The sequence below is a fragment of the Orycteropus afer genome, unplaced genomic scaffold, assembly GCF_000298275.1.
Source record: "Orycteropus afer afer isolate SDZICR_OR568_19922 unplaced genomic scaffold, OryAfe1.0 scaffold00273, whole genome shotgun sequence".
Lineage (NCBI taxonomy): Eukaryota > Metazoa > Chordata > Mammalia > Tubulidentata > Orycteropodidae > Orycteropus > Orycteropus afer.
In genome coordinates this window covers 2,376,548-2,400,977 of record NW_006921860.1, presented here as the reverse complement: position 1 = coordinate 2,400,977, position 24,430 = coordinate 2,376,548, and the positions used below count along the sequence as shown (strand labels likewise).

The following is a 24,430-nucleotide window of genomic DNA, read 5'->3' as shown; positions in this document are numbered from 1 at the left end:
AACTATCCCTATTTGCTGATGATATGATCCTATACCTAGAAAACCCAAGAGACTCAGTCAAAAACCTACTGGAACTAATTGAGAGATTTAGCATCATGGCGGGATACAAGATCCACATATAAAAATCAGTTAGATTCCTCTACATCAGCAAAGAAGTCTCTGAAAACGAAATAAGGAAATCAATATCATTTACGATAGCTACCAAAAAGATAAGATACTTGGGAATAAATCTTATCAGGAACACAAAAGACCTGTATGGAGAAAACTACAAAACACTACCTCAAGAAACCTTAAGAGATCTACATAAATGGAAGAACATCCCATGCTCGTGGATAGGAAGATTGAACATTGTGAAAATGTCAGTTCTACCCAAAGCAATCTATACATTGAATGAAATCCCAATCCATATTCCATCAATATTCTTTAAGGATATGGAAAAGCCAATCACTAACTTTATATGGAAAGGAAAGAGACCTTGGATAAGCAAAGCACTATTGAAGAAGAACAAAGTAGGAGGTCTCACACTGCCAGATCTCAAAACCTACTATCCAGCCACAGTAGTCAAAACTGCCTGGTACTGGTACAAAGACAGACACACAGACCAGTGGAACAGAATTGAGGACCGAGAAATAGATCCATTGACCTATGGTCAGCTGATCTTTGACAAAGGCCCAAAATGCATTAAACAGGAAAGAGACTGTCTCTTTAACAAATGGTGCTGACAAAACTGGATCCATTTGCAGAAAAATGGAACAAGATCTATATCTCACATCATACAAAAAAACTAACTCCAGCTGGACCAAAGACTTAAATGTGAAACCCAGAACTAAACATTTCCTTAAGGAAAAAACAGGGGCAAACTTCTTTTCGTTAGGTGCCGTCGAGTTGGCTCTGACTCAGCAACCTTATGTACAACAGAATGAAACACTGCCCTGTCCTGTGCCAGCCTTGTGATTTGTTACACCTGAGCCCCTCGTTGGAGCCACTGTATCAATCCATCTTGTTGAGGGCTTTCCCCTGTTTCTTCAACCCTCCACTTTACTAAGCATGATATTCTTCTCCAGAGAATGGTCCCTTCTGACAACATGACCTAAGTAGATGAGACGAAGTCTGGCCATTCTCACTTCCAAGAAACATTCTGACTGTACTTCTTCCAGGACAGATCTGTTCATTCTTCTGGCAGTTCATGGTACTTTCAGTATTTTTCCCCAACACCACAACTCAAAAGCATCAACTCTTCTTCAGTCCTCCTTGTTCACTGTCCAGTTTTCACATGAATATGAGGTGATTGAAAACACCACAGCTTGGGTTAGGAACACCTTAGTCTTCAAAGAAACATCTTTGCTCTTCAGCACTTAAAAGAGGTCTTTTGCAGCAGATTTTCCCAGTGCAATATGTCGTCTAATGCCCTGACTGCTGCTTCCATTGGTGTTGATTGTGGATCCGATTAATATGAAATCTTCGACAACTTCAATCTTTTCTCTTTTTATCATGATGCTGCTTATTGGTCCAGTTGTGAGAATTTCCATTTTCTTTATGTTGTGGTATAATCCATACTGCAGACTATAGTCTTTAATCTTCATCAGTAAATGCTTCAAGTCTTCCACACTTTCAGCAAGCAAGGTTGTATCATTTGCATGCCACAGGTTATTAATGACATGTCTTCCTCCAAACCTCATGCCGTGTTCTTCTTCATATAGTCCAGCTTCTCGGATGATGTGCTCAGCATACAGACTGAGTAAATATGGTGAAAGGATACAACCCTGATGCACTCCCTTCCTGATTTTAAACCATGTAGTGTCCCCTTATTCTGTCTGAACAACAGCATCCCGGTCTATGCAAAGGTTCCTCATGAGTACAATTAAGTGTTCTGGAATTCCCATTTTTCTCAAAGTTATTCATAATTTGTTATGATCCATACAATCAAATGCTTTTGTATAGCCAATAAATCACAAGTAAATTTCTTTCTGGTATTCTTTGCTTTCTGCCAAGATCCATGGGAAACAGGAAATCCCAAGTGTTCTTAATTGAGAAATATTTTTCCATGCATTGGGGGCCTCCTAGTTGCCCTGCAAGGAGTCCTGGGTGGTAAAAACGGTTAAACATTTGGCTACTAACTGAAAAGTTGGTAGTTGAAATCCATCCAGAGAAGCCTCAGACAACGCCTAGAGATCTACTTCCGAAAGATCAGTCACTGGGAAGTCTCCAGAGTACAGTTCTATGCTGACAGACACGGGGTCGCCATGAGTCAGAGGTGATTAAACAGCAACTGTTTGGGTTTACATGTGCTGTGCATGGTGAAGGATGCTGGGCACACTTGAAGGCCAGTCACCATCTCTTGAGAAGACCACTGTGGGGAGTGGGAAAGACGAGTCACCAGCATTTGCCAGACACCACCACATGCCCTGGAGACCATAGGCACACCCTGGATGGCATGTCTCCCATAGGCATGGCCAAGGGAGAGTGTCTCTAGGAAGCCACGTCCTGAAGAGACGCTCCAAGCAAGAGCAGTTCGAGTGGAGAAGACATGAGCAAAGGCTAAGAATGAGCAACTCTTCAGCATGGAGAGAATGGTGATGGGGAGAGGGCAAGGCTAGAGAGCCGAGGGTGGGGAGACTGTGTTCAAGCATGGACTAGAGTGCCACCGAGAGAGGGCAAAGGGAAGCTGAGCAAATGTGTGGGGCAGAGGTGTGGCTGAAGGCCACATGGAAGGCCACAAGGGGAAGATGAACAAGAAGCTCCCACGAGCTGACACTCTCAGTAGGTAACCCATCAGGCAAGCTCAGCACCTCTCTCCATACTTTGCACCACCAGCCCCCAAAGGTGAAACTGTCACTCACTGACTATGGGCATGAGCCAAAAACCTGCCATGTCTTGTACAGATGATGGGATTAAATACTGACAGCTGAGAACCCCTCAAACAAGTGTGACAGGTGTGACAAGATGGTCAGCTTGAAGGACCCTTATTGGTCAAAGCTTAGAAATGCAACTTTAAATGAAAACCGTACCTTTTAAGAATAAAATCTGTCAGCCTATGAGTAGCTTAAAGTGTCCACTTGCCAGTGAGTTAACAGAATTATTCTGCAAATGTTTCTCCTCCCTACAGAGAATGGCTTCTATCCTAGGGTTATTTTAAGACCTACTTGTTTTTCCCTAATAAGGATAATAACCTCCAAATAACCACAATGACTGATGGCTACAAGCAGGCCACTCACCAACATTCCCAGCAGCAGAGCAGGCTGACCTTCACAGAGTGTGTGGGAAATGGTTCCATGGACTGAGGATCTGGTTCTCATTGAAGACGTGGATGAGAACAAAACATCTCTGCTCTGACTGCCCAACGTCCTTCTCCTTCATCTTAGCAGCTGTAGCTGGGCTTTCACAGCTCCCATGTGCAGCTCTTCACAATCTGTCCCTCCAGAACTGCTCCCCAGTGTGAAATCACCTGTCTCTCTGAGTGGCATGTCTAACAAGCCAACAATGACATCATTTCATGGTTCTAAATATTGACAATCCGTTGCTCCCACAAGATATATGACCATTTCTGTTTTAAAACCAACAGTCCTGGTCTAGTACTGAACATACTGCACTCACCATGGAAACAGACTCCCTGTAAAGTCCTCTCCCAAAGAAGAAAGAGAAGGTGTCTCTTGCCACAGTACATTTACCAGTGAAGATGAAGCTCGACTGGATGGTAATACATCCCGTTTACACTGTGAAAACCACGGCGAAGCACCACACACAAGTAATCACATTCTGATTTATCAAAAAAAAAAAAAAAAAGGAAGGAAGGAAGAGTCTTGGACCCTTTACAGGCCAGGTCTGAGAGACAGAGGACACCTGGGGGGCTCACCTCTGCCTGGGGCGCTCGCCTCCACCTGGGGCACTTGTAACCATTCCATCTGCAGTATTCGTATTTTTATCTCCACAACCTCACTCTGCTCCTCTTTCTCCTCCTCCTCTCCCCAAGCTTGATTCCTGAAGCAGAAAGCTATCTGATCACTCAGATGGACAAACAGTGTGTGATAAAACTAATGCCACCAACAGACTTCTCAGACATCAGCAGGGAAACACTGGCAGGAAACAGCAAGAGCTCCAGGACAACGCCATGTCAGAACCAGCCGCGGAGAGGTGACTCTGAGCAGCCACGGTGCTAGTGCTGATGGAAAAGGAAAGACAGTGGCAGAACAAGCCGTGCTTGATACAAATCAAGTCTGGGGAAAAAACATAGCCAACAAAACCAAGGAATGTTTATGTACACTTATTTCACATGACTCACTCTTTTGTGGACAGGTGAAATAGGTAACAAAGATTTTTACATTGCACAAAAGAAAGGGTCTGGTTAGAAATCCTTCTTACAGATGGTCTCACTGTCTACAGTTAGGGAAAGACTTTTTAATACTGTCCTGCTTCCATGATCCAAAACTTGTTTACTTGGTATCAAGTTTTTGCAGACTGTAGGCATTACACCTGTTAGAAATAAATTCCCTCATCCCAAAATTCATTTTATGAAATAAATGTAACCCCAATACAAAAACCAGGCAAAGACATCACTAAAACAGATAATTACAGATCAATATCGCTCATGAATACAGATGCAAAAATCTTCCACAAAATCCTAGCCAATAGACTCCAACAACATATCAAGAAAATAATTATGACCAAGTGGGGTTCATATCAGGTATGCAAGGATGGTTCAACATTAGAAAAACAATCAAGGTCATCCACCACATAAATAAAACAAAGGACAAGAACCACATGATCATATCAATCGAAGCAGAAAAGGCACTGGATAAAATCCAACACCAATTCCTGATAAAAACTCTCAGCAAAACAGGAATAGAAGGGACATTCCTCAACATAATAAAGGGCATATATGCAAAACCAATAGCCAACATTATTTCCAAGTGAGAGAGACTGAAATTGTTCCCCTTGCAAACAGGAACCAGACAAGGATGCCCCTTATAACTGCTACTATTCAACACTGTATTGGAGGTCCTAGCCAGGGCAATATGGTGGGGGGGAAGGCACCCAAATTGGTAAAGAAGAAGTAAAACTATCCCTATTTGCTGATGATGTGATCCTATACATAGAAAACCCAAGAGACTCAGCAAGAAAACTATTGGAACTAACTGAGAGATTTAGCATAGTGGCAGGATACAAGATCAACATCCAAAAATCAATCAGATTCCTCTAGATCAACAAAGAGATCTCTGAAAAGGAAATAAGGAAAACAATACCATTTACAAAAGCTACCAAAAAGATAAAATACTTAGGAATAAATCTTACCAGGGACACAAAAGACCTGAAAATAAAATAAAATAAAAAACTACAAAACATTACTTCATGAAACTATAAGAGATCTACATAAATGGAAGAACATACTTTGCTCATGTACAGGAAGACTGAACACTGTGAAAGTGTCAATACGACCCAAAGCCATCTATACATTCAATGCAATCCCAAACTAGACTCCATCAGCATTCCTTAAGGACATAGAAAAAACAATCACTAGTTTTATATAGAAAGGAAAAAGACCTCAGATAAGCAAAGCACTACTGAAGAAGAAGAAGAAAGTAGGAAGTCACATACTCCCTAATCTTAAAAGCTACCATACAGCCATGATAATCAAAACATCCTGATATTGGACAATGACAGACAGTCACAGAGACCAGAGGAACAGAATTGAGAACCCAGAAATAGATCTATCCACTTGCGGATAACTGATCTTGACAAAGGGATGAAACCCATTAAATGGGGAAGAGATCGTCTCATTAACAAACACGGTGCTGGCAAAATTGGAGATCTAGCTGCAAAAAAATGAAACAAGATCTACCTCTCACACCATCTACAAAAACCTAATTCAAGATGGATCAAAGACCTAAATATAAAACCTAAAACCATAAAGAATATTAAAGAACAAATAGAGACAAACTTAGAGGCTCTATTTTATGGCACAGACTATCAAACATAACCAAAAATGCAAAAACAGCAGAAGATAAACTAGGTGACTTGGACTTTCTAAAAATTAAAGTCATTTGTACATCAACAGACTTCTCCAAAAGAGTAAAAAGAACTTACAGACTTGGAAAAAATCTTGGGCAATGACATATTTGACAAGGGACTTACTTCTAAAATTTATAGAAAACTTCAACACCTCAACATCAAAAAGACAAAGAATCCAATTAAAAAATGGGCAGAAGACATGAATAAACACTTCACCAAAGAAGATATTCAGGCAGCCAGCAAATGTATGAAGAAATGCTCATGGATCATTAGCCATCCAGATAGATTAATCAAAACAATGATACCATCTCACGTAGCACTAATAGCAAAGTTCAACAAGACAAAAAACAATAAATGAATAAATGCTGGTGAGGGTGTGGAGAGACTGGAACTCTCATACACTGCTGGTGGGACTGTAAAATCATGAAACCACTGTGGAAGACGGTACGGTACTTCCTTAAAAAGTTGGAAATAGAAATATCATTTGATCCAGGAATCAATCCCATTACTAGATGCTAAAAGGGCATCTCCTTATCTCCTCTAACCCTACAAGAGGAAGACAGGATCACCATCAGTAACCCAAGGCCTATTCCTGTAAAGCCAGACATGCTGCCTCCCTCCAGCCCTTACACCAACCGTTCCTCCTGCAGCATCCAAAGCCTAAATTCTGGGTCCGATAATTCACTGCAGTGGCCACACAGAACTCACAGATTATGGAGTTTATTACAGAGGCACCAGGCTACAACTCAAGTTCAGGAACAACATTCAGTCTCTCTCCCAGCCCACCGTCTCTCACCCAAAAGTCTCTCTCAGTCTCTCCCAGCAATGCATGTCTCTCGGTGTCTCTTTCTCTCAGCAACATGTCTTCCTCAGCCAGAGGTCAGAGATAGACTTCTGCCTCTAGGAGGCCTCCTTTTGAGCCAGGCAGAATGGCCAAATTAACCAATCATAACAGAATTCTAAGCACCTGAGAAGGCAAACTTTCCAGAACATTACTTTGTGCTGCTCGCAACAGAAATACCCCAGGTGGATGATTTTACAATCAGGAATTCCTCAGTTGCTCACGGCAAATTCCACCACTGAGTTTACAAAGACTTATGGCTGGAAAAGCCACACCAGGTAATTTACTGCACTGCACTAGGTATGTACCCTAAAGAAGTGAGAGCTGACACACAAACAGATACAGGCACACCCATGTTCATCACAGCACTAGTCACAGTAGCCAAGAGATGGGAACAACCTAAGTGCCCACCAACAGGGGAGCAGAAAAACTGTGGTACATACACACAGTGGAATACTAAGCACCACTAGAGAACAATGAGAAATGCAAAACACTGTGTAACGTGGATGAACTTGGAGGACATTATGCTGAGTGAAATAAGTCAATCACAGGACAAACACTGTATGAGTCCACATTATAAAAAGTCAAGGAAATGTTTACATATGGAAAGACACACTCTGACAGCTACCAGGGATAGGAGGGGAGGGGAGAGGAAATTGCTAGCTAAGTAGGAGACACATACTGGTTTGGGTGAAGCGAGGTAATATACCAGCAGCAGGTGAGCAACACAGTAAGACTAAGGAACATGAAAGCACAGAGGGTGTAACAGAGTGACGAAGAGGTAAACACCACGATACACAGAAGCTGTATCATTTGTAGTAACACACACTAATGCACCAGTGGATACATGGGAGACAGGCAAGATGATCAAGTACTGGCAGGCAAGCGGGACTACACCCGTGACCCACTTCCTGCTTCCTGCAAGACTAGGGGAGAGCACCATATGTAGGTTTAGCAGACGCTATTTCTACATATGTATCGGTATGTGCTATAAAAATGGCTACAGTATAATAGAAGCAGTTCTGGTGGCATGGTGCCTAAGGCATGTGACTGCTAATCAGAAGGCTGGTGGTTCAAACCCACCAGCTACTCCTCAGAAGGTTGGGCCATCTACTTCCATAATGATACTGCCACGGAAACCCAAGAGGTTTGGCAGACGCTATCTCTATATATGTATCTATATGCACTATAAAAAATGTCTACATTATGATAGAGCTAACAGGGCAAAGCGACAGTAACCTCCTAGTCACAACCAAACACCCTGCGGGACTTAAATCATGAAGCCTGTGGGCCTGGGACAATGGCCATGGGCATATCAACCTCAACTGGCATAAACAGCATACAAACAACACCCTACATCCGACCGGGGTCTTCAAAGCTTGCGAGGGTCATCTAAGATGCAACCATTAGTCTCTCTTCATCCAGAGCAAAGACGAATAAAGGAAATCAGAGTCACATGGAAACAATTAGTCTGGGGGCTAGTGGACCATGGGAATGTTGGCCTATACTACTCTTGAAAGCAGAAGAACTAGATGGTGCCTGGCTACCACTGTCAACCACTAAGAAAGGGATCAAAAATGGAGATACTGGCTAGAGTGGGAGAAAAATGTGGAAGAAAACTCAAAAGCATAAAAAGGCCAGACTTACTTTACTGGTCTGATAGGGACTAGTGGAACTCCCAAGACTAGGGTACCTAGTCATCCTTCAGGCCTGAAATTAAACTTAACTCCTGAGTCTCACCTTTCAGCAAAACAACAGCCAGACTGGTGAGTGCATCTGTCTCTACAAGACACCAGGCAAGTCACCAGGTACAACTCTTTCATTACCCGAGTGCTCACTGAGACCTGCACTCTTACAAAGCAGGAAACCGTCTGCCTCGCGATTCCTGCAAGGCTGGGGGAGAGCACCAAGTGGACCACTGAGCAGGGACTGCATTCCGCATGCCTGAACATTCTGGAAGCCGCTCTTGCCAGCATGGACAAGGGAGCTGGGGTCTCCTGCCCTGTGCAGGTTGCGAACGACTTCCATTCGGTGGACAACCCAGCAGTTATCTAACCTTCTCCTGCAGTGAGTGGACAACCCAGTAGTTGTCTCACCTCCTCCAGGAAGCGGGCTCTGTGTACCCTGCTCAGAACGCCTGCAGCTCTTCCAGTGTGCTTCCTTGTCCACTTTCTGCCACCTTCCTGATGAGACCAGGGTCCCGTGGGGGCAGGGGTGCTGTTCTGTTTCTCTAGACAACCACTCTGTCCCCTCTGCTTCCTCGGGGCCAAGCACTCGCACTGCACTCTTCTCGGGTGAGCACTGAGACACAGGAGCTGGGAGTCCCTGTGCTGGGAGGCCGTCCCTCCGCCATCTCTGTCTACAGAGCGGAGACGCACGCACGGACGGCCGCCCCTGCGCCATCGCTGCGTCTAGAGCGGTGACGCATGTCTGCTTCTCACGTGTCCAGCCCCTCGTCAGCGGCAGCACACCAAATGCAAGAGCCACACAAGTTTTCCACAAAGGCGTCTGCCCAGTCCCGGGAAGGACCAAGATCAGACACGCCCTCAGACCAGGGGCCTCAGTTAGCGATCTTCTCCCCTGGTCTCCAGGGCTGTGGCTGAAAATACACAACCTGGAGGTATTTCAGGACAAAAGCCAAAAGATGAAAATGACACAGCAGCAGCCCGTGCAGAGCATGTGCTGACAGCAAGCGGCCGTGGACGGCACTCTGCCTCGACCTCCCGGGTCACATGGGGTGACCAGAGCTGCTGCAACCCCATCGGTGCGGCCTGTGGGTGACAGGGCCACTTTCACTGTCCCACACACTGCTGAATGAGGGTCATGCCCCAGAGGCTTTAGGCTAAACTGTCCCCATAACCGTTTCTGGTGCATCACAAACACTTGCTTTCTGAGAACAGAAGACCAGTGAAGCATCTTCTCACAAATGGGCTGTGAACAAGGCTAAGAGTGAGCTCAGCACTTCTGCCTGGTTTGAAGTCCTTCACTGCCAGGGAACTCACTCAAAGAGCAGGTGAAACCCACGTCTGGCTCAAACGTGAACTTCGCATCCTACGCTGCTGATCCCATTTCAAAGGGAATGTCAGAAAGGGACATGGGACGACAGCCTTCTTTTAGGTAAAACAAACAGAAACATTTACAAGCGCCCAGCAGTAGCATAACGATGTTTAAATGCATCATTTACTTCAGCCGTGTCTGAACCTGGACTTGATGTTCTTCCCACTCGCCTGGACCCACATGAACTCGCCTGCCAAAGGCCCGAGTCTGTGTGCTTTACCCATGGCTCAGGCTCGTCTCGGAGAAGCCCCAGGAGGCCAGGCAAGCCCACTGGGCACAGTGTAGGATAAGCAACTTCCCATTCTAACCTGTAGGAAGCCTCCACGTGGGACCAGGCACATTCCCGCCAAGCAGCCACTCTACTCACCCTGCAGCTGGCGGCCCTTGTACAGGTCCCTCGCTTTGGCTGGGTGGGCCCTGGCTGTGTTGTCACATTTGGGCTGTTCGTACCTGCAAGGAGGGGTGTGGGGTGGGGGGAAGAGAGAGAACATCCGGACTGAGACTTTGTGGCTGTAGCGTGGCTCGTGGCACACCCAGGTCCTCGTTCCCTATCACAGCACCTGGGACTCACAACTTTTGTTTACTATTGAGGGGACATAACACCAGGAGCCAACTGGACACAGCCAACGAGAAGAAGCATACAGTGACTGCGGCATGTGCACTCTCTCTGCTCGGCTGCTCGAACAAACCTCCGGCACGTCCCACCTCCGTCCACTGCACGGTGTTATGAACAGTGAGTGCTCTACTCCGCTGGATCGGGGCTAATGCAGGGGCGGGACGCACGAAAGTGCTCTGTGGGCACCCCGATGTGGCAGATGCACCCCCAGCTGCCCCCGCAGAGGAGGGCCTTGGAAGAACCTCAGTGCTCAGATCTCACCCCACTCACAAACCACCTCTCACCCAACTCAAGAAGCTCTGCAATTCTGTCTCATGGTTCAAAAGATAAACACCACTTTCTGGCCCCGGGTCGAGTTGACAGGAAGTGCAGAAAGTCGTGACCCTGTGGCCTCTGGGGAACGTCTGCCCTGGGGACCACTCTGCTGTGAGGCCAATGGTGTGATTCCGCTGAGTGGGTGAGAGACTCCACGTGCCTCCGTGTGGTCACTCAGCGTCTCCCAGGGCAGCTCCCCGGGCCCGAGTCTGAGCACCATGTTCCAGCATTCAGGACCCTGACCCCCCTCATGAGGACTCGCCCAGCCAAGCGGCTGGCCAGACCACGACACACAGCCTGGGCTGCCGCTGAGTGTCTGCCCCCAGAGCTCGGACGCAAGGGGCCCACCACCAGTGGATCCTGCTCCCATCCTCAAATCCATCGCCTCTCCTGAGCCGAGCTCTTCACAGGCCAGTCCCCGGTGGACCTGCCTGTGGGAAAGCTATGAAGAAAAGGCCTTTCCTGGGAGCTGTGGGCTTCCCAGATAGTGCATTTGACTTAAGACTCCCCGGTGGCCTTGCTGAACTTCCTGCTGAATTGAGACACTTCCCCACCACCCATCTGTCAGCAGGTCTTACTCACACCAGCAGTGTCACCCATGGTGGACATGTTTCAGCAGAGCTTCCAGACTAAGACAGATGAAGAAAGATGTGGATATCTAACCACAGATATCAGCCAGTGAAAACCCTAGCCAGCAGGATACCATCTGACAGAGCACTGGAGGATGAGCCCAAGCCGGAAAGCAGACACACAAAGAGGACCCAACAGTGGACTCCAGCACCAACCGTCATGAAGACGGCCTAAGACCAGGCAACATGGCGTTCCAACTCAATGGCAATGGACAGCAACTAACAAGAGGATGCTTCTCCCTACCTTCTTCCTTCCATCTTTCCTTGCCTCAGAGTCTGATCCCACTGTGGTCTAAGGTCCCTCCCACCACCACCCGTTTCTCTTTCCAAGCTCTCTTCTGATGCATCTCTTCACAATGAATCCTGCCATCTTGGTGTCGGCTGCTTGAGGGTCCTGGGGTAGCACACTGTGGCAGGAGCTATTTCAGTGGAAGCTTCGAATCCCACACAGGCTCACCCAGGATGCACTCAATCTCGTCTGGAGAGATCAGGAACGTGTGGATGGCAAGTAGGATCAGTGAAGACAGAGGTGCTAGTCCAGATCCTGCCCAATGTCAGGAAATGAGCAGAACTGCTCCCCAAAAGGGGTTCAAGACCATACTGACTTGACAGGTTTCTGTCAAGACTCTACTTCTGTATTAGCTTTTTTGTCTAACCACAGAAAATGAACGACAGCTGAACCAGGGTCACTTCTCAGTGTTCTGCTGGCCTCCATAGTGCTCCGATCAGCCCTCGGGGGAGCGAAATCCTCGTAAGAGACAGTAACCATGCCCTCTCTTCCCCTCACACCCTGAACAGCCTTTTCTTTTTTCAAACATTTTTTTCATTTTCATTTTGGTGTAAATGGACATGGAACAGGTACACCCCACTCGGAGTTTCTACCTGTGCAGTTCCATGACCTTGGCTACCTTCTTCACATTGTGTCGCCCTTCTTGCTGTCTCTCTGGTACCATTTCACCACCACTGGCTTAGACTAACTACGTCCTAAACTTCTCACCTGCACTTTATAGTTACTGTTGACAACCTGATCTCAGGTGGGTAAGTCCTTAAATGATCTCAGTGAGCATAGCGAATGTTCATTACTGATTTTATAGTTTACAGTTGTCTAAAGACAACTTCAGTGGGTAACTTCTGTCCTCGATTTGAAGATCTCCTCAGAGCAACAGATTATGGGGTGCCCCAGTCTCATTAGGTTTAATAAGTCTGGATTCTGTAAGAATTTGAAATCCAGTTCCATGTTTCTTCCCTTTTTCATCAGGATCCATCTACTGATTCCATGACAAAAATTCTTAGTCACGTTAGTGGGGTGCCATCCAGCTCTTCTGGTCTGATGGCTGAGGCAGTAGCTGAAGCTCCTCTTTCATACCAGAAAACCCCATCTACACAAACCTGTGATGTCTTTTTTTTTTTTTTTTTCAGTCCCTGACACACTCAAGCAAGCAGCTAACCTATCAACGTTGACCAAAGCCATGAGCTTGCGTTCTCCTAAAAGCAGTAGTGTCTGAAGCAGAAGACTTGGGGAATGTGGACACTGCTGGAGGGGCCCGTTTCTGATCCAACAGAGATCCTGACAGGTCAATAGGGAGGTGGTGTGTTCACTGAGAGAAGGCAAGCCAAAGAGGCCAGTTTACCAATGATTGGCCTACAAAGCTCCTATGTGTGGACTTCTCCTTGTTGAAGCTGTAAAGGTATCCACCTTCTTGGCATTGAGGAATCCATGTCACACTGTAGTTAGATCTGTGTCCATGGATTGGCACCTGTGTGAGCTCTGATACTTTCCTAGGAAAGGGCCCACAGGCTACCAAGTCACAGGCCAGTGGGAAGAACTGACGATAGATCCCAAACCAAAAAAAAAAAAAAAAAAAAAGCCAAACTTGGCATTTGCATAGAGGGAAAGCGGGATAGACAGGAATGCATAGATCAGAAGGGCACAGGGAACGGGTGGTCACAGGGAGAGGAGGTTTTTATCGTCAGAGTTGTAATCAGGACCATGAAATCAAATGTACATGAACTGTTGAGACTAAAATGAATCTGCTTTGTAAATCTGCACCCAAATCACAATAAAAAAAATTAAAAAAAGAAAAAGACAAAAAGAAACCATTCACTGCCATCGAGTTGATTCCAATTCTTAGTGACTCCACTGGGTTTCCGAGGCTTTAAACCTTCATGGAAGTAGATCACCCCATTTTCCTTCTGCAGAGCGGCTGGTGGATGTGAACCATTGACCTTCTGGTTAGCACCCAAGTGCCTTGTCCACTTGACTACCAGAGGTCCTTAATGAAGGATCCCAGTGGAGGCCAAATGCCCCTCCAGCCTACAGGGTGTCTGGGTCTGGTGAGTGGCACAGCATCAGCTGAGGGCTATGGCCAGCAGGCAGCATCGGGAAGTTAACTGTTCATGTGACCTTAGCATGGCACCACCTCAACATGCTTTGGGACCCAGTGCCGAGTCACTCCTGCAGGTGACAAAACAGCATGTTTTCCCTAATGGCCATGTGGAATCTTCCAGTTCAGCCCCTAGGAATCTGACAGGAGGGAGATTCTGGTTGCCTAGCAATCTCAGGGGATGGGGATGTCTTTAGAATCCTTGTGTCCATGGGAACATACACATTTGAGCCAGTGTCCTGCAGCTGCTTTAAAGAACTGCATGGAGTGGCTGCAGCTGGCTGCAATGCCCCCTCAAGAAGCAGCACAAAGGCCTTGAAGCCTAGAACTTAACCAAACAATCCAAATCCACTCAGCCGTTCATCCCCATCCTACCCAGCAGTGTTTAACTCCTTGGCATGTTGCTGATGGTGCTGCTTGCCGTGGAGCTGACTCGAGTCAGGGTGACCATGTGCGTAACAGAATGAAACCCTGCCCAGTCCTGCACCCTCTCCCAAAAGGACCATCTCTTGCCACTCTAGTCCACCTGGGACTAGTCCACCTGGTGAGGGCAGCATAGATGCCAGGTGTGCACTTCCAGGGAGAGTGTGGGCCTTGAAGTGAGGGGAGGAAGCTGCCCTCACAGCCAGGTGAGAGAGCCCAAGGTGTGACCAACCAACACAGGTGCACAAACCCTCCAACCACCCTCAAGATCGACGGGGAAGCTCTCCTGGGCATGAATGCAGCCACGCTATTCCACTGCTGATCAGCTGACCAGGAACCTGTCCCTCCCCTCCCCCAGACCACCACCAGCAGGACAAGACTCTGCCATCAGGGTATGGACATCTGGCAGAGGTGTCACGGTGCCACCAAAGTGCAGGAGTGCTCCAGGCACTGCAGACCTTCTCTCATAAAGGTCAATCCCGTGAGCAGTTCTGAGTCGGAGGCCAGCAGCTCCCAGCCTCCAGGGGCAGAATGCTGTGGGTTATCATACCAGACAGGCATCTGCACAGAACCCATACTTCCAAGCACCTTGCCGGGAGCCCTGAAGGCACGGTGGACAAGCACTCAGCTGCTAACCGACAGGTTGGTTGTTCTAACCTAGCAGCTGCTCCAGGAGAAAAAGATGTGGTGGTCTGCTTCCTGAAAGATTACAATCCATGGAACCCTATGGGGAAGTTCTACTCCATCTTCTAGGATCCCTGTGAGTCAGGATCAACTGGACGGCAGTGGGTTCACTTTCTTCATCACCTGCCTGGTGATGGAAGGGAAGGGGAGCAGGCTTACAAAGGGCAACAGGTCTTAGGATCACAGCTTTCTCTGTGGGAGTGTGTTCTCTTCTTTCTCAACAGCAAACAGAGAGGATGACAGGAAACCAACGTGTGCACCGTCCACTGACGGGTGAGTCAAGTCTACCCAGCCTCTCCCCGTGGCCCTCTCAGAAAATCACTAAGGAGCATCGTTAATGCCACTGAGAGTGCCTTTGGAGAGGCACGCTGAGGGCACTGGAAGAACTGGCACGAGGCAGGCCTGCAGAAGCAGATGACCAGATGTCCTTGGCGTGGAGTACTCTGAGGGATTTCCAACACGCCCTAGAGGACTGCTTCATAAACCAACGTAATCCAACATTTTCTCTCCACTGATGAGTTTAGCAATGGGCTATCATCCCATTCTGGCTAATGATCCAAGAGACAGGATCTGCCAGGGGGCTTTTAGGGGAGGACTGTTAGATCATAAGAAGGGACAAGAGATGGTTCCGGGTCCCCTGACTGTCACTTACAGGTGAGCTGGCTGGACCCGCTGCAGCCACCCTGTGAACATAAGGAACTGGCAGGGCAGAAGCCCCCCAAGGATGCCAGGGTACAGATTCGGGAAAGATCTATGAGTTTGGTTATGACCCCAGATCACCACACAGGCTGAACCAGGTTAGCTCCTCCTCCATCCCTGTCAGGTGAGGTGACGTCCAGCTTGTCCTCCGCCTGTCATGAGGCGACAGCTAGCTCCTCCTCCATCCGTGTCAGGTGAGGTGACATCCTTCTTCGCGTAAGCTGGCCTGCGTCCTGCCATGTCTGCCTCGAGCAGTCTTGCACGTGCACTCCCTGCCCGCAGACAGCAGGCTCGCCTCTGCCTTCTGCACATGCTCACACAAACGCCAGTGGTTCCGCGAGCCAGCCGGCCTCCATCCGTGTCGCCCACGCCCTCCCCATTCCTGCTGCCTCGGGAGCGTTCAGCGCTGCCCGAAACGTGGGCTCGGGCTCTGCTCTTCAAACTCCCCGGTTTCCTGCTTGCCCCTCTCACCACTGACAGGTCTGGGAAGCTCCAGCGTTTGTCCAGGCCAGTCACTGCCCACAGTGCGGTAGCCCCACCAGAATCCCAGCCCCACGCCTGCGGACATAACGCTGCTGGGAAACGGAGGTACTCTGTGACATGTGACTCCCAGCAGGCCCACCTCACTGGGCTCTCAATGGCAGCACTTCTGAGTTTGCAGAAGGCAGGTTAGAGACGGACACACAGGGGGACACACAGGGCTGCAGACCTGAGGACCTGCTGCAAGCCAAGCAGCTGTGGCTGGCACAGCCAAGTCCCTGCCCTGCGCATCGAGCCTCCAGAGGTGAGAAAATAAAGCTTTGTTTCTAAAGTCACCACGTGTGGTGGTCGTGTTACAGCAGAGGTGGGAGCCTGAAAGCCTGCTCAGTCCCCAGCACCTAGACTAGCACCAGACAAGTACTGAAACAAGTATGTTTCCAGACAAGTACTGAACAAAGACAACAGGCGCAAGGGAGTGAATGAGAGCGGAGTGCATGCTGGGGTCAGCAACAGGCCCCGTGGTGTCTACACTGAAGGCGTTCCCGCGTGGCCAACAGAAATGTGAGAACGGCCCCTTCCGCAACTCGACCTCGTGGGTCCTGCACTCTCGGGCTGCCGTGTTCTCTTGCTGTAGCCTGTGTGCCACCACCCTGCCCCTAGCCCCACACGGCTCAACCACAGTGATGGCCTCCGTACCATCAAGCTCACTGTGTCCTTACTCTCCTCCGAAGGCTCACATTCCCTGTCCCTCTGCTTGGCGCCCTCGGTCCCTGACCCCCCCACCTCCAGGTCAGCCGCACAGCCCTGCCCTGGAGGAAACTCCGGCCGCCCTCCTGGCACAGCCACTCCCCTCTCCCTTCCCATCTTCTACCATGGAGTTTGCACCATCTTATCAGCGGTGCTGGTGCAATCAGTTAAGGTCTTGGCGACTAAGCAAAAGGTTGGCAGTTCAAACCCAACAGTCGGGCCTTGGAAGACAGCCCTGGTAACCCACTCCCAAAAGGTCACAGCCTGATGAACCGTATGGAGCAGCTCTACTCTCCACACAGGGGTCACCATGAGTCAGAACTGATAGGACAGCAACGAGCGTAGCTTTTCGTTTCCAAAGCAGACTATGCTACTGCAAGTGAATACACAATAATAACAATCATGCTTATTCACACGTGTGTCAGAGCTGAGCTGGAAAAGTTCTGAAACTCATTCACATAAAAATGCAATTACTTCAGAAAATGCAGGGCTGGGCACCGTGGTGCAGAAAGGATTATGTCCTTCTATGCTAAGCTCAATCCCTCCTTTGATTTCAGCATCTCATCACCGTCTTCTGCCCTCGAAAGTTAAGCTTAGAATGTCTTAGAATGTACGCATGTGCACACACACACTCAACCTCGTAACATACTCACATGCTCACTCACACACATGCACATACTAACAAACCCACGAGTGAACTCACATATATACAGAGACACACAAATACTCAGACATGCACTCACACATATGCACACCATGTGCATGCTGTCATACATGTACACACTCACACATGGACACAATCATACCTTCAGACATGTGCACTCAAACACACATATGCACATCTGCTCATACACATGCACTCATGCACACACTTCCACACATGTATACACTCATGCTCACAAGTATACATGAACACGTGCACACATGCCTATGCTCCGACACATGCATTCACACTCACACATATACGCACTCACATGTGCACATACACATGCAGCACTCACACACTCATACTCTCATATATACACACACACGTTTACACATTCAAATGCTCATACACATGCATTAACACACTCATATATACACATGCACTCACACGTGCACATGCATACATATGCATGCACCCACAAACACAATGCTCTCATGTGTATACACACACACATTAATATGCTCCTACACACACATTCACACACACATAAACATGCACCCTCACACTCATACACATGGGCACACACATACGCATGCACTCACATATGGATACACTGACATATATACACACTAACACACACATGGGCATGTGCACTCATTCCCATGCACACATACACATATATCCACCCTCGCACACATGTACACACTCCCACTCCTGCCTGAGCCGCCTGGAGAACTCAGCAGCAGCATCTCAGGAAAGAATGGCCCCGACTTGCAGGCCCCTCTCCACTGTGGCAGCAGCATCTCCTTGGGAACAGCCACCCCGGGCCTCCATCAGACACTGAGCAGAAGCCCACGCGGCGACGCTGCGGACGTCCCTCCCAGATTGCTGCCTTCAACCAGGGGAGACCAGGTGCGGACACTTACGATGATACACACGCAGATGTCCACCAGGAAGGGACCCCAAGGACATCGTCCCCAGGCTGCCACCCTCAATCAGGAGAGAGAGCAGCAGCACACGTGTGTGTTAGTGACTGTGAATGGGTATGTGCACGCGGATTCTTGGGCACAGCAGCACATGAGTGTGTGCATGAGTGTGCACCACATGAGGATCTTGAGGGACAGTGGCACACGAGTGTGTCAGCAAGTCAGTGTATTCATGAGGATCGTGCGGCACAGCAGCACACGAGTGTGTGTGCATTTGTGTGTGTACGTGCACAAGCATCCTGGGGTACAGTGGTACACAGGCATTTGCATGTGAGTGTGAACCTATGTGAAGAAGGATCCTGGGACACACAAGTGTGTCCATGTGTGTTAGTGTGTGTGTGTGTGTGCGCGCGCGCACGCTAGTATGTGCACAAAGATCCTGGGGGGCAGCACACGACTGTGTGTATGAGTGTGTATGCACAAGGATCCTGGGGCACACAAGTGTCTACGTGGGTGTTAGCGCATGTGTGTGCATGAGGCTCTTGAGTACAGTGGCACATAAGTGTATTGTGTGTGTGCACAAGGATCCTGGTACACAGTGGCACACACGTGTGCATGTTAGTGTGACTATGCACAAGGACCCTGGTGCAGAGTGGCACACAAGTATGTGTGTTACTGTGTGTGTGTGTGTGTGTGTGCATGAGGATCCTGGGGTGCAGTGGCCTGGGAAGCCCCAGTTGGGTCTATTGTGGAGAGTGGCCAATGGTCCTGATGGGGTTGTCCTGTCAGGTGATGTCCAGGCCACATTCTTGAAGATTCCAGACAAGACCAGGAAGGAGGATGGAAAAGGGAAACCAGGAGATGAGCTTAGGCTACAGCCAGGTCTGCACTCACAGACTGTGAACTGGACAATGGTGGGTTGAACTGGGACCCAAACAATATTTGCTGGAACCCAAATCCCTGCATCTGTGGCTGGATCTCCTTTGTTACATTACTGTGATGTAGGGTGCACCCTAAATGGCATCCCTTCTGAGCTATAAAAAGAGCAAGCAGAGGAGCAAGCAGAAACAGAAGGGGTGCAGAAGACAGACTCCACAGGAGATCCCCAAGGAACACAGGAACGCTGAGCCACATGCTGGGCCAGCGCCTTCCCCGGAGCCCACAGGGCAAGGCTTTGTGACAGCCCGCAGCTCAAACTCAGTCTTCTAACCTCCTTAACTGAGAGAAAATACATCTCTGACCCTTAAAGCTCCCCATCTGTGGTAACTTACAGCAGCAACAGAGAACTAAGGCAGAGACAATAAGCATCTCGGAACGTATCTGAGACTTTTTCCTAAATTTTATTTATTTTGCTGTTGTTGAAAACATACACAGCAAAACACGCCACTTCAACCGTCTCTGCAGGTGCGACTCGGGAACACTGATGCCGTTCTCTGAGCTGTGCAACCAGCCCCACCCTCGCTCTCAGAGTTGTTCTGGCCCATCCACAACAACTCATTGTGTCCCAAGATTCCTGCCCAACCTCTAATCGTTCAACTTGCTGTTCTGACTTTGATCCCAAACAGACAGATCTTTAATCACACTGATTAAGGATAGGGACAGGAAAGGAAGAAAAGACCAAAATGAATGTCAGAAGAGACTCTAAAGCTTGCCCTTGAGTGCAGAGTAGCTGAAGTGAATGGAAGACATGATGACGTAAAAGAGGTGAAAAGAAGATTTCAAAGGGTGGTTCGAAAAGGTGAAGTAAAGTATTTTAATGAAATTTGCAAAGACCTGTAGTTAAAAAACCAAAAGGGAGGAACATGCTCAGCATTTCTCAAGCTCACAGAACTGAAGAAAAAATTCAAGCCTCAAGTTGCAATACTGAAGGATTCTGTGGGAAAATAGTGAATGATGTGGGAAGCATCAAAAGAAGGTAGAAGGAATACACAGAGTCACTGTACCAAACAGAACTGGTCAATGTTCAACTATTTCAAGAGGTGGCATATGATCAAGAACCAATGGCGTTGAAGGAAGAAGCTGAAGATGCACTGAAGGAATTGGTGAAAAACAAGCCTCCAGGAACTGACAGAAAACCTTTGAGATGTTTCAACATACGGATGCCATGCTAGAGGCACTAACTCATTTATGACAAAAAATTAGAAAGACAGCTACCTGGCCAACTGACTGGAAGAGAGCCATATCTGTACCCATTCCAAAGAAAGGTGATCCCACAGAATGTGGAAATTATAAAAAATACCATTATTAATATCATTATTAACATCACTATCACATGCAAGTAAATTTTTGCTGAAAATAATTCAAAAATGGTTGCAGCAGTATATTGATAGAGAACTTTCAGAAATGCAAGCTGGATTCAGATGAGGACATAGAATGAGGTGTAACACTACTGATGTCAGATGGATCTTAGCTGAAAGCAAAGAATACCAGAAAGATGTTTACCTGTGTTTTATTGACTATGCAAAGGCATTTGTTTGTGTGGATCATAACAATTTATGGATAACATTGAGAAGAATGGGAATTCCAGAACACTTGATTGTGCTCATGAGGAACCTGACCAGGAGGCTGTCATTCAAAAAGAACAAGGAGATATTGAATAGCTTAAAATCAGGAAGGGAGTGCATCAGGGTTATATCCTTTCACCATACGTCAATCTGTATGCTGAGGAAATAAACCGAGAAGCTGGACTATATGAAGAAGAATGTGGCATCAGGATTGGAGGAAGACTCGTTAACAACCTGTGATATGCAGATGACACAACATTGCTTGCTGAAAGTAAAGAAGACTTGAAGCACCTACTGATGAAGATTATAGGCTATAATCTTCAGATTAGATTACACCTCAACCTAAAGAAAACATAAATGCTTACAAGTGGACCGATAAGCAACACCACAATAAATGGAGAAAAGACTAAAGCTGTCAGGGTTTCATTTCACTTGGATCCACAACCAACATGCATGGAAGCAGCAGTCAAGGAATCAGGTATCATATTGCACTGGGCAAATCTGCTGCAAAAGACCTCTTTTAAGTGTTAAGGAGTAAACATGTCACATTAAAGATCAAGGTGCGTCTAACCCGGCCCATGGTATTTTCAATCACCTCACATGCATGTGAAAGCTGGACAATGAATAAGGAAGACCAAAGAAGAGTTGATGCCTTTGAATTGTGGTGCTGGCGAAGACTACTGAAAGCACCATGAACTACTAGAAGAAAAAACATACATATCCTGGAAGAAGTGCATCTGGAATGCTCCTTAGAAGCAAGAATGGCCAGACTTCATCTTACCTACCCTGGTCATGTTGTCAGAAGGGACCAGTCCCTGGAGAAGAATATCATGTTTGGTAAAGTGGAGGGTCAGCGAAAAAGGGAGGGCCCTCAACAAGGTTGACCGACACAGTGGCTGCAGCGATGGGCTCAAGCACAGCAAGGCTCGTGGAGCCGGTGCAGGACCGGGCAGCGTTTCACTCTGTTGTCCACGGGGTCGCTACGAGTCAGAGCTGACTGGACATCACCTACCACTGCCACAATAAAGACAGGGCTGCACGGCTATTTACTGTAACTGTTGTAAGTTGTACACCTATAAAAACTGAATTGGCAACAGTTGTGTGGTAGATATATTTACAACAACCACAAACCCATTGCCTTCTAGCCGATTCCGACTTACGGCATCCCTAAAGGACCAAGTAGTACATCCTCACAGGGCTTCCAAGGCTGTCATCTTTACAGGAGAGGTGCCACATCTTTCTCCCATGGAGTGACGGCTGGGCTCAAACCACCAACCTTTCAGTTAGCAACTGAGTACTTAACCACTGCACCACCAGGTCATTCACATACACACCTCCTTTGTTTGTGTGTTTGAAGAGAAAAGTTAATTTTCCCGAGAGTTAGGAGCAGTGGGAGTGTAGGCAAGCACCGGACAAATGAGGCTCTCTGTTCAGAAGAAGCCTGATCGCGCGTAGGTGGAACAGACGGGACAGTGATGGACGGGAGAGAGGGGCCGCTGGCCTTCGAGTCCGATCATAAATTACAACATTCACAGATCCTGCAGGGAGGACATTCCAAAAGCTGGGTGCGTGGTCTGACAACGCGGGGTTTTTGTTGGCCGGCACTGTGAGACTGTCTTCCAAGGACGCCCTGCCTCAGTGCAGAGGCCCTGTGCCAAGTTCAACCTTGGGGAGTTAATGCCTCCACTTAAATACACAAGAAAGAAGTCAGCATTTTAAATGGCCAAGACACTGCTTCCAAGACAGGTTTCTTAGAAAAAAGTACTCCCTGTACACATGCTGTTGCTGAAGAATCCCGCCAAAAACATATTCGTAAACCACAGCCTTGAAACGATGTGTGCTGTGTTGACGCTGTGCAGAGCACACAGCTCTGAGCTGGCCCCATGCTGCACAGCCACACCCCAGCTCCTGGCCCGCACCTCCTTGCTTGCAATCAGGTACCCGCCCGCTCTACCTGTGAAGTTCAGGACAGATGCCTGGATCTACCCGCTGTGGCTGGAAGGAGGGCCGTGTTCACCGCTAGGACCATGTACGCAAGGACCTGGCTGGCTGGAGAGCTGTGTTCACTGCCAGGACCATGTGCGCAAGGACTTGGCTGGAGGGAGGGCTGTGCTCACCACTAGAACCACCTGTGCAAGGGCCTGGCTGGAGGAAGGGCTCTGTTCACCGCCAGGACATGTGCAAGGACTTGGCTAGAAGGAGGGCCATGTTCACCACTAGGACCACGTGTACAAGGACCCGGCTGGACGGAGGGCTGTGTTCGCTGCCAGGACCATGTGTGCAAGGACTCGGCTGGACAGAGAGCTGTGTTCACTGCCAGGACCACGTGTGCAAGGACGCAGCTGGAGGGAGGGACTGGAGAGAAGGCCGTGTTCACTTTCAACACCATGTGTGCAAGTACTCAGCTAAAGGGAAGGCCGAGTTCACTGCCAGGACCCCATGTACAAGGACTTGGCTGGAGGGAGGGCCGTGTTCACCGCCAGGACCATGTGTGCAAGGAATGACTTCAGTGTCAGATGCTTGTGATGATTTCCAAGAGCAGCTCTAAGGAGTCCTGTTCCTCCAATAGCCAGAGACCAGCAGGTTGGGCTGGAGTCCATCTTGCATCTTGCTGAAGTGGGTACTAGCTGATTTCCTGTACTCTGAGCCCCTGCAGCCAGGGCTGATGGCTTCCACCTCTAACTGCCTGATGGTCAGACTTGAAAGATTGGGGAAAATGTACAGGAAGGTCAGCATGCTCGTGCCTTGGCAACAAGGGGTGGAATCTGTGGCTAAAGTTGTGAGGATCCAAGAGGATGCTGTAAGCTATCTCACCTCAATCTGAAACCTCAAAGAACAATCTACGCAGCAAGGAGTTCGTCCAGCATTTCTGTCTGTGTATGCATGACGTCCTGGTACAAACAGCTGTTCCTCAGGCACCAGTGTGACATGCTTTGCTTTACTCAAAGTCACACAAGACAGGAGTGACCATGCGTTTCTGTGCTTCAGACCCTTGCATAACTCTAGTGGCTCTTGCCTTTAGTGCATTTATATTTTTTAAAAGTAGACTTCAAGGCAAACCGAGCCATACACCAGGAAGCCGACTGGGGGACAAGCTCATCCGGGTTATCATCATCAGCTTGCTGGCTCCCTTGGCCAGTGGCAGGGCAAAGTGCGCTCTATCTGACATTGGGCGCAACCTCAGTGCCCATCACAGTATCCTGTACTGAGGGTCCCCCAACATCATGCTTGTGTGAGAACCACCTGAGGGCCCCCAAACACTGTCTCCACGTGAGAACTGCCTGAAGGGTCCCCGAACACCATGCCCCCATGAAAACTGCCTGAAGGGTCCCCAAACACTGTGCCCATGTGAGAGCCGCCTGAGGGTCCCAGAACACCATGCCCACATGAGAACTGGCTGAGGGTCCCTGAACACCATGCCCATGTGAGAACCACCTGAGGGTCCCAGAACACTATGCCCACATGAGAACTGG

General features: G+C 48.2%; 1 protein-coding gene across 1 annotated transcript in view; it reads right to left on the bottom strand.

Moving 5' to 3' along the window:
* Positions 1-24,430, bottom strand: part of SMOC2 (SPARC related modular calcium binding 2) — a 285,658-nt gene that overhangs the window by 58,222 nt on the left and 203,006 nt on the right. Inside the window, 2 exon segments of the mRNA XM_007950494.1 lie at positions 9,949-9,954; positions 10,272-10,354. Of these exon segments, the coding sequence (XP_007948685.1) occupies positions 9,949-9,954; positions 10,272-10,354 (89 nt within the window).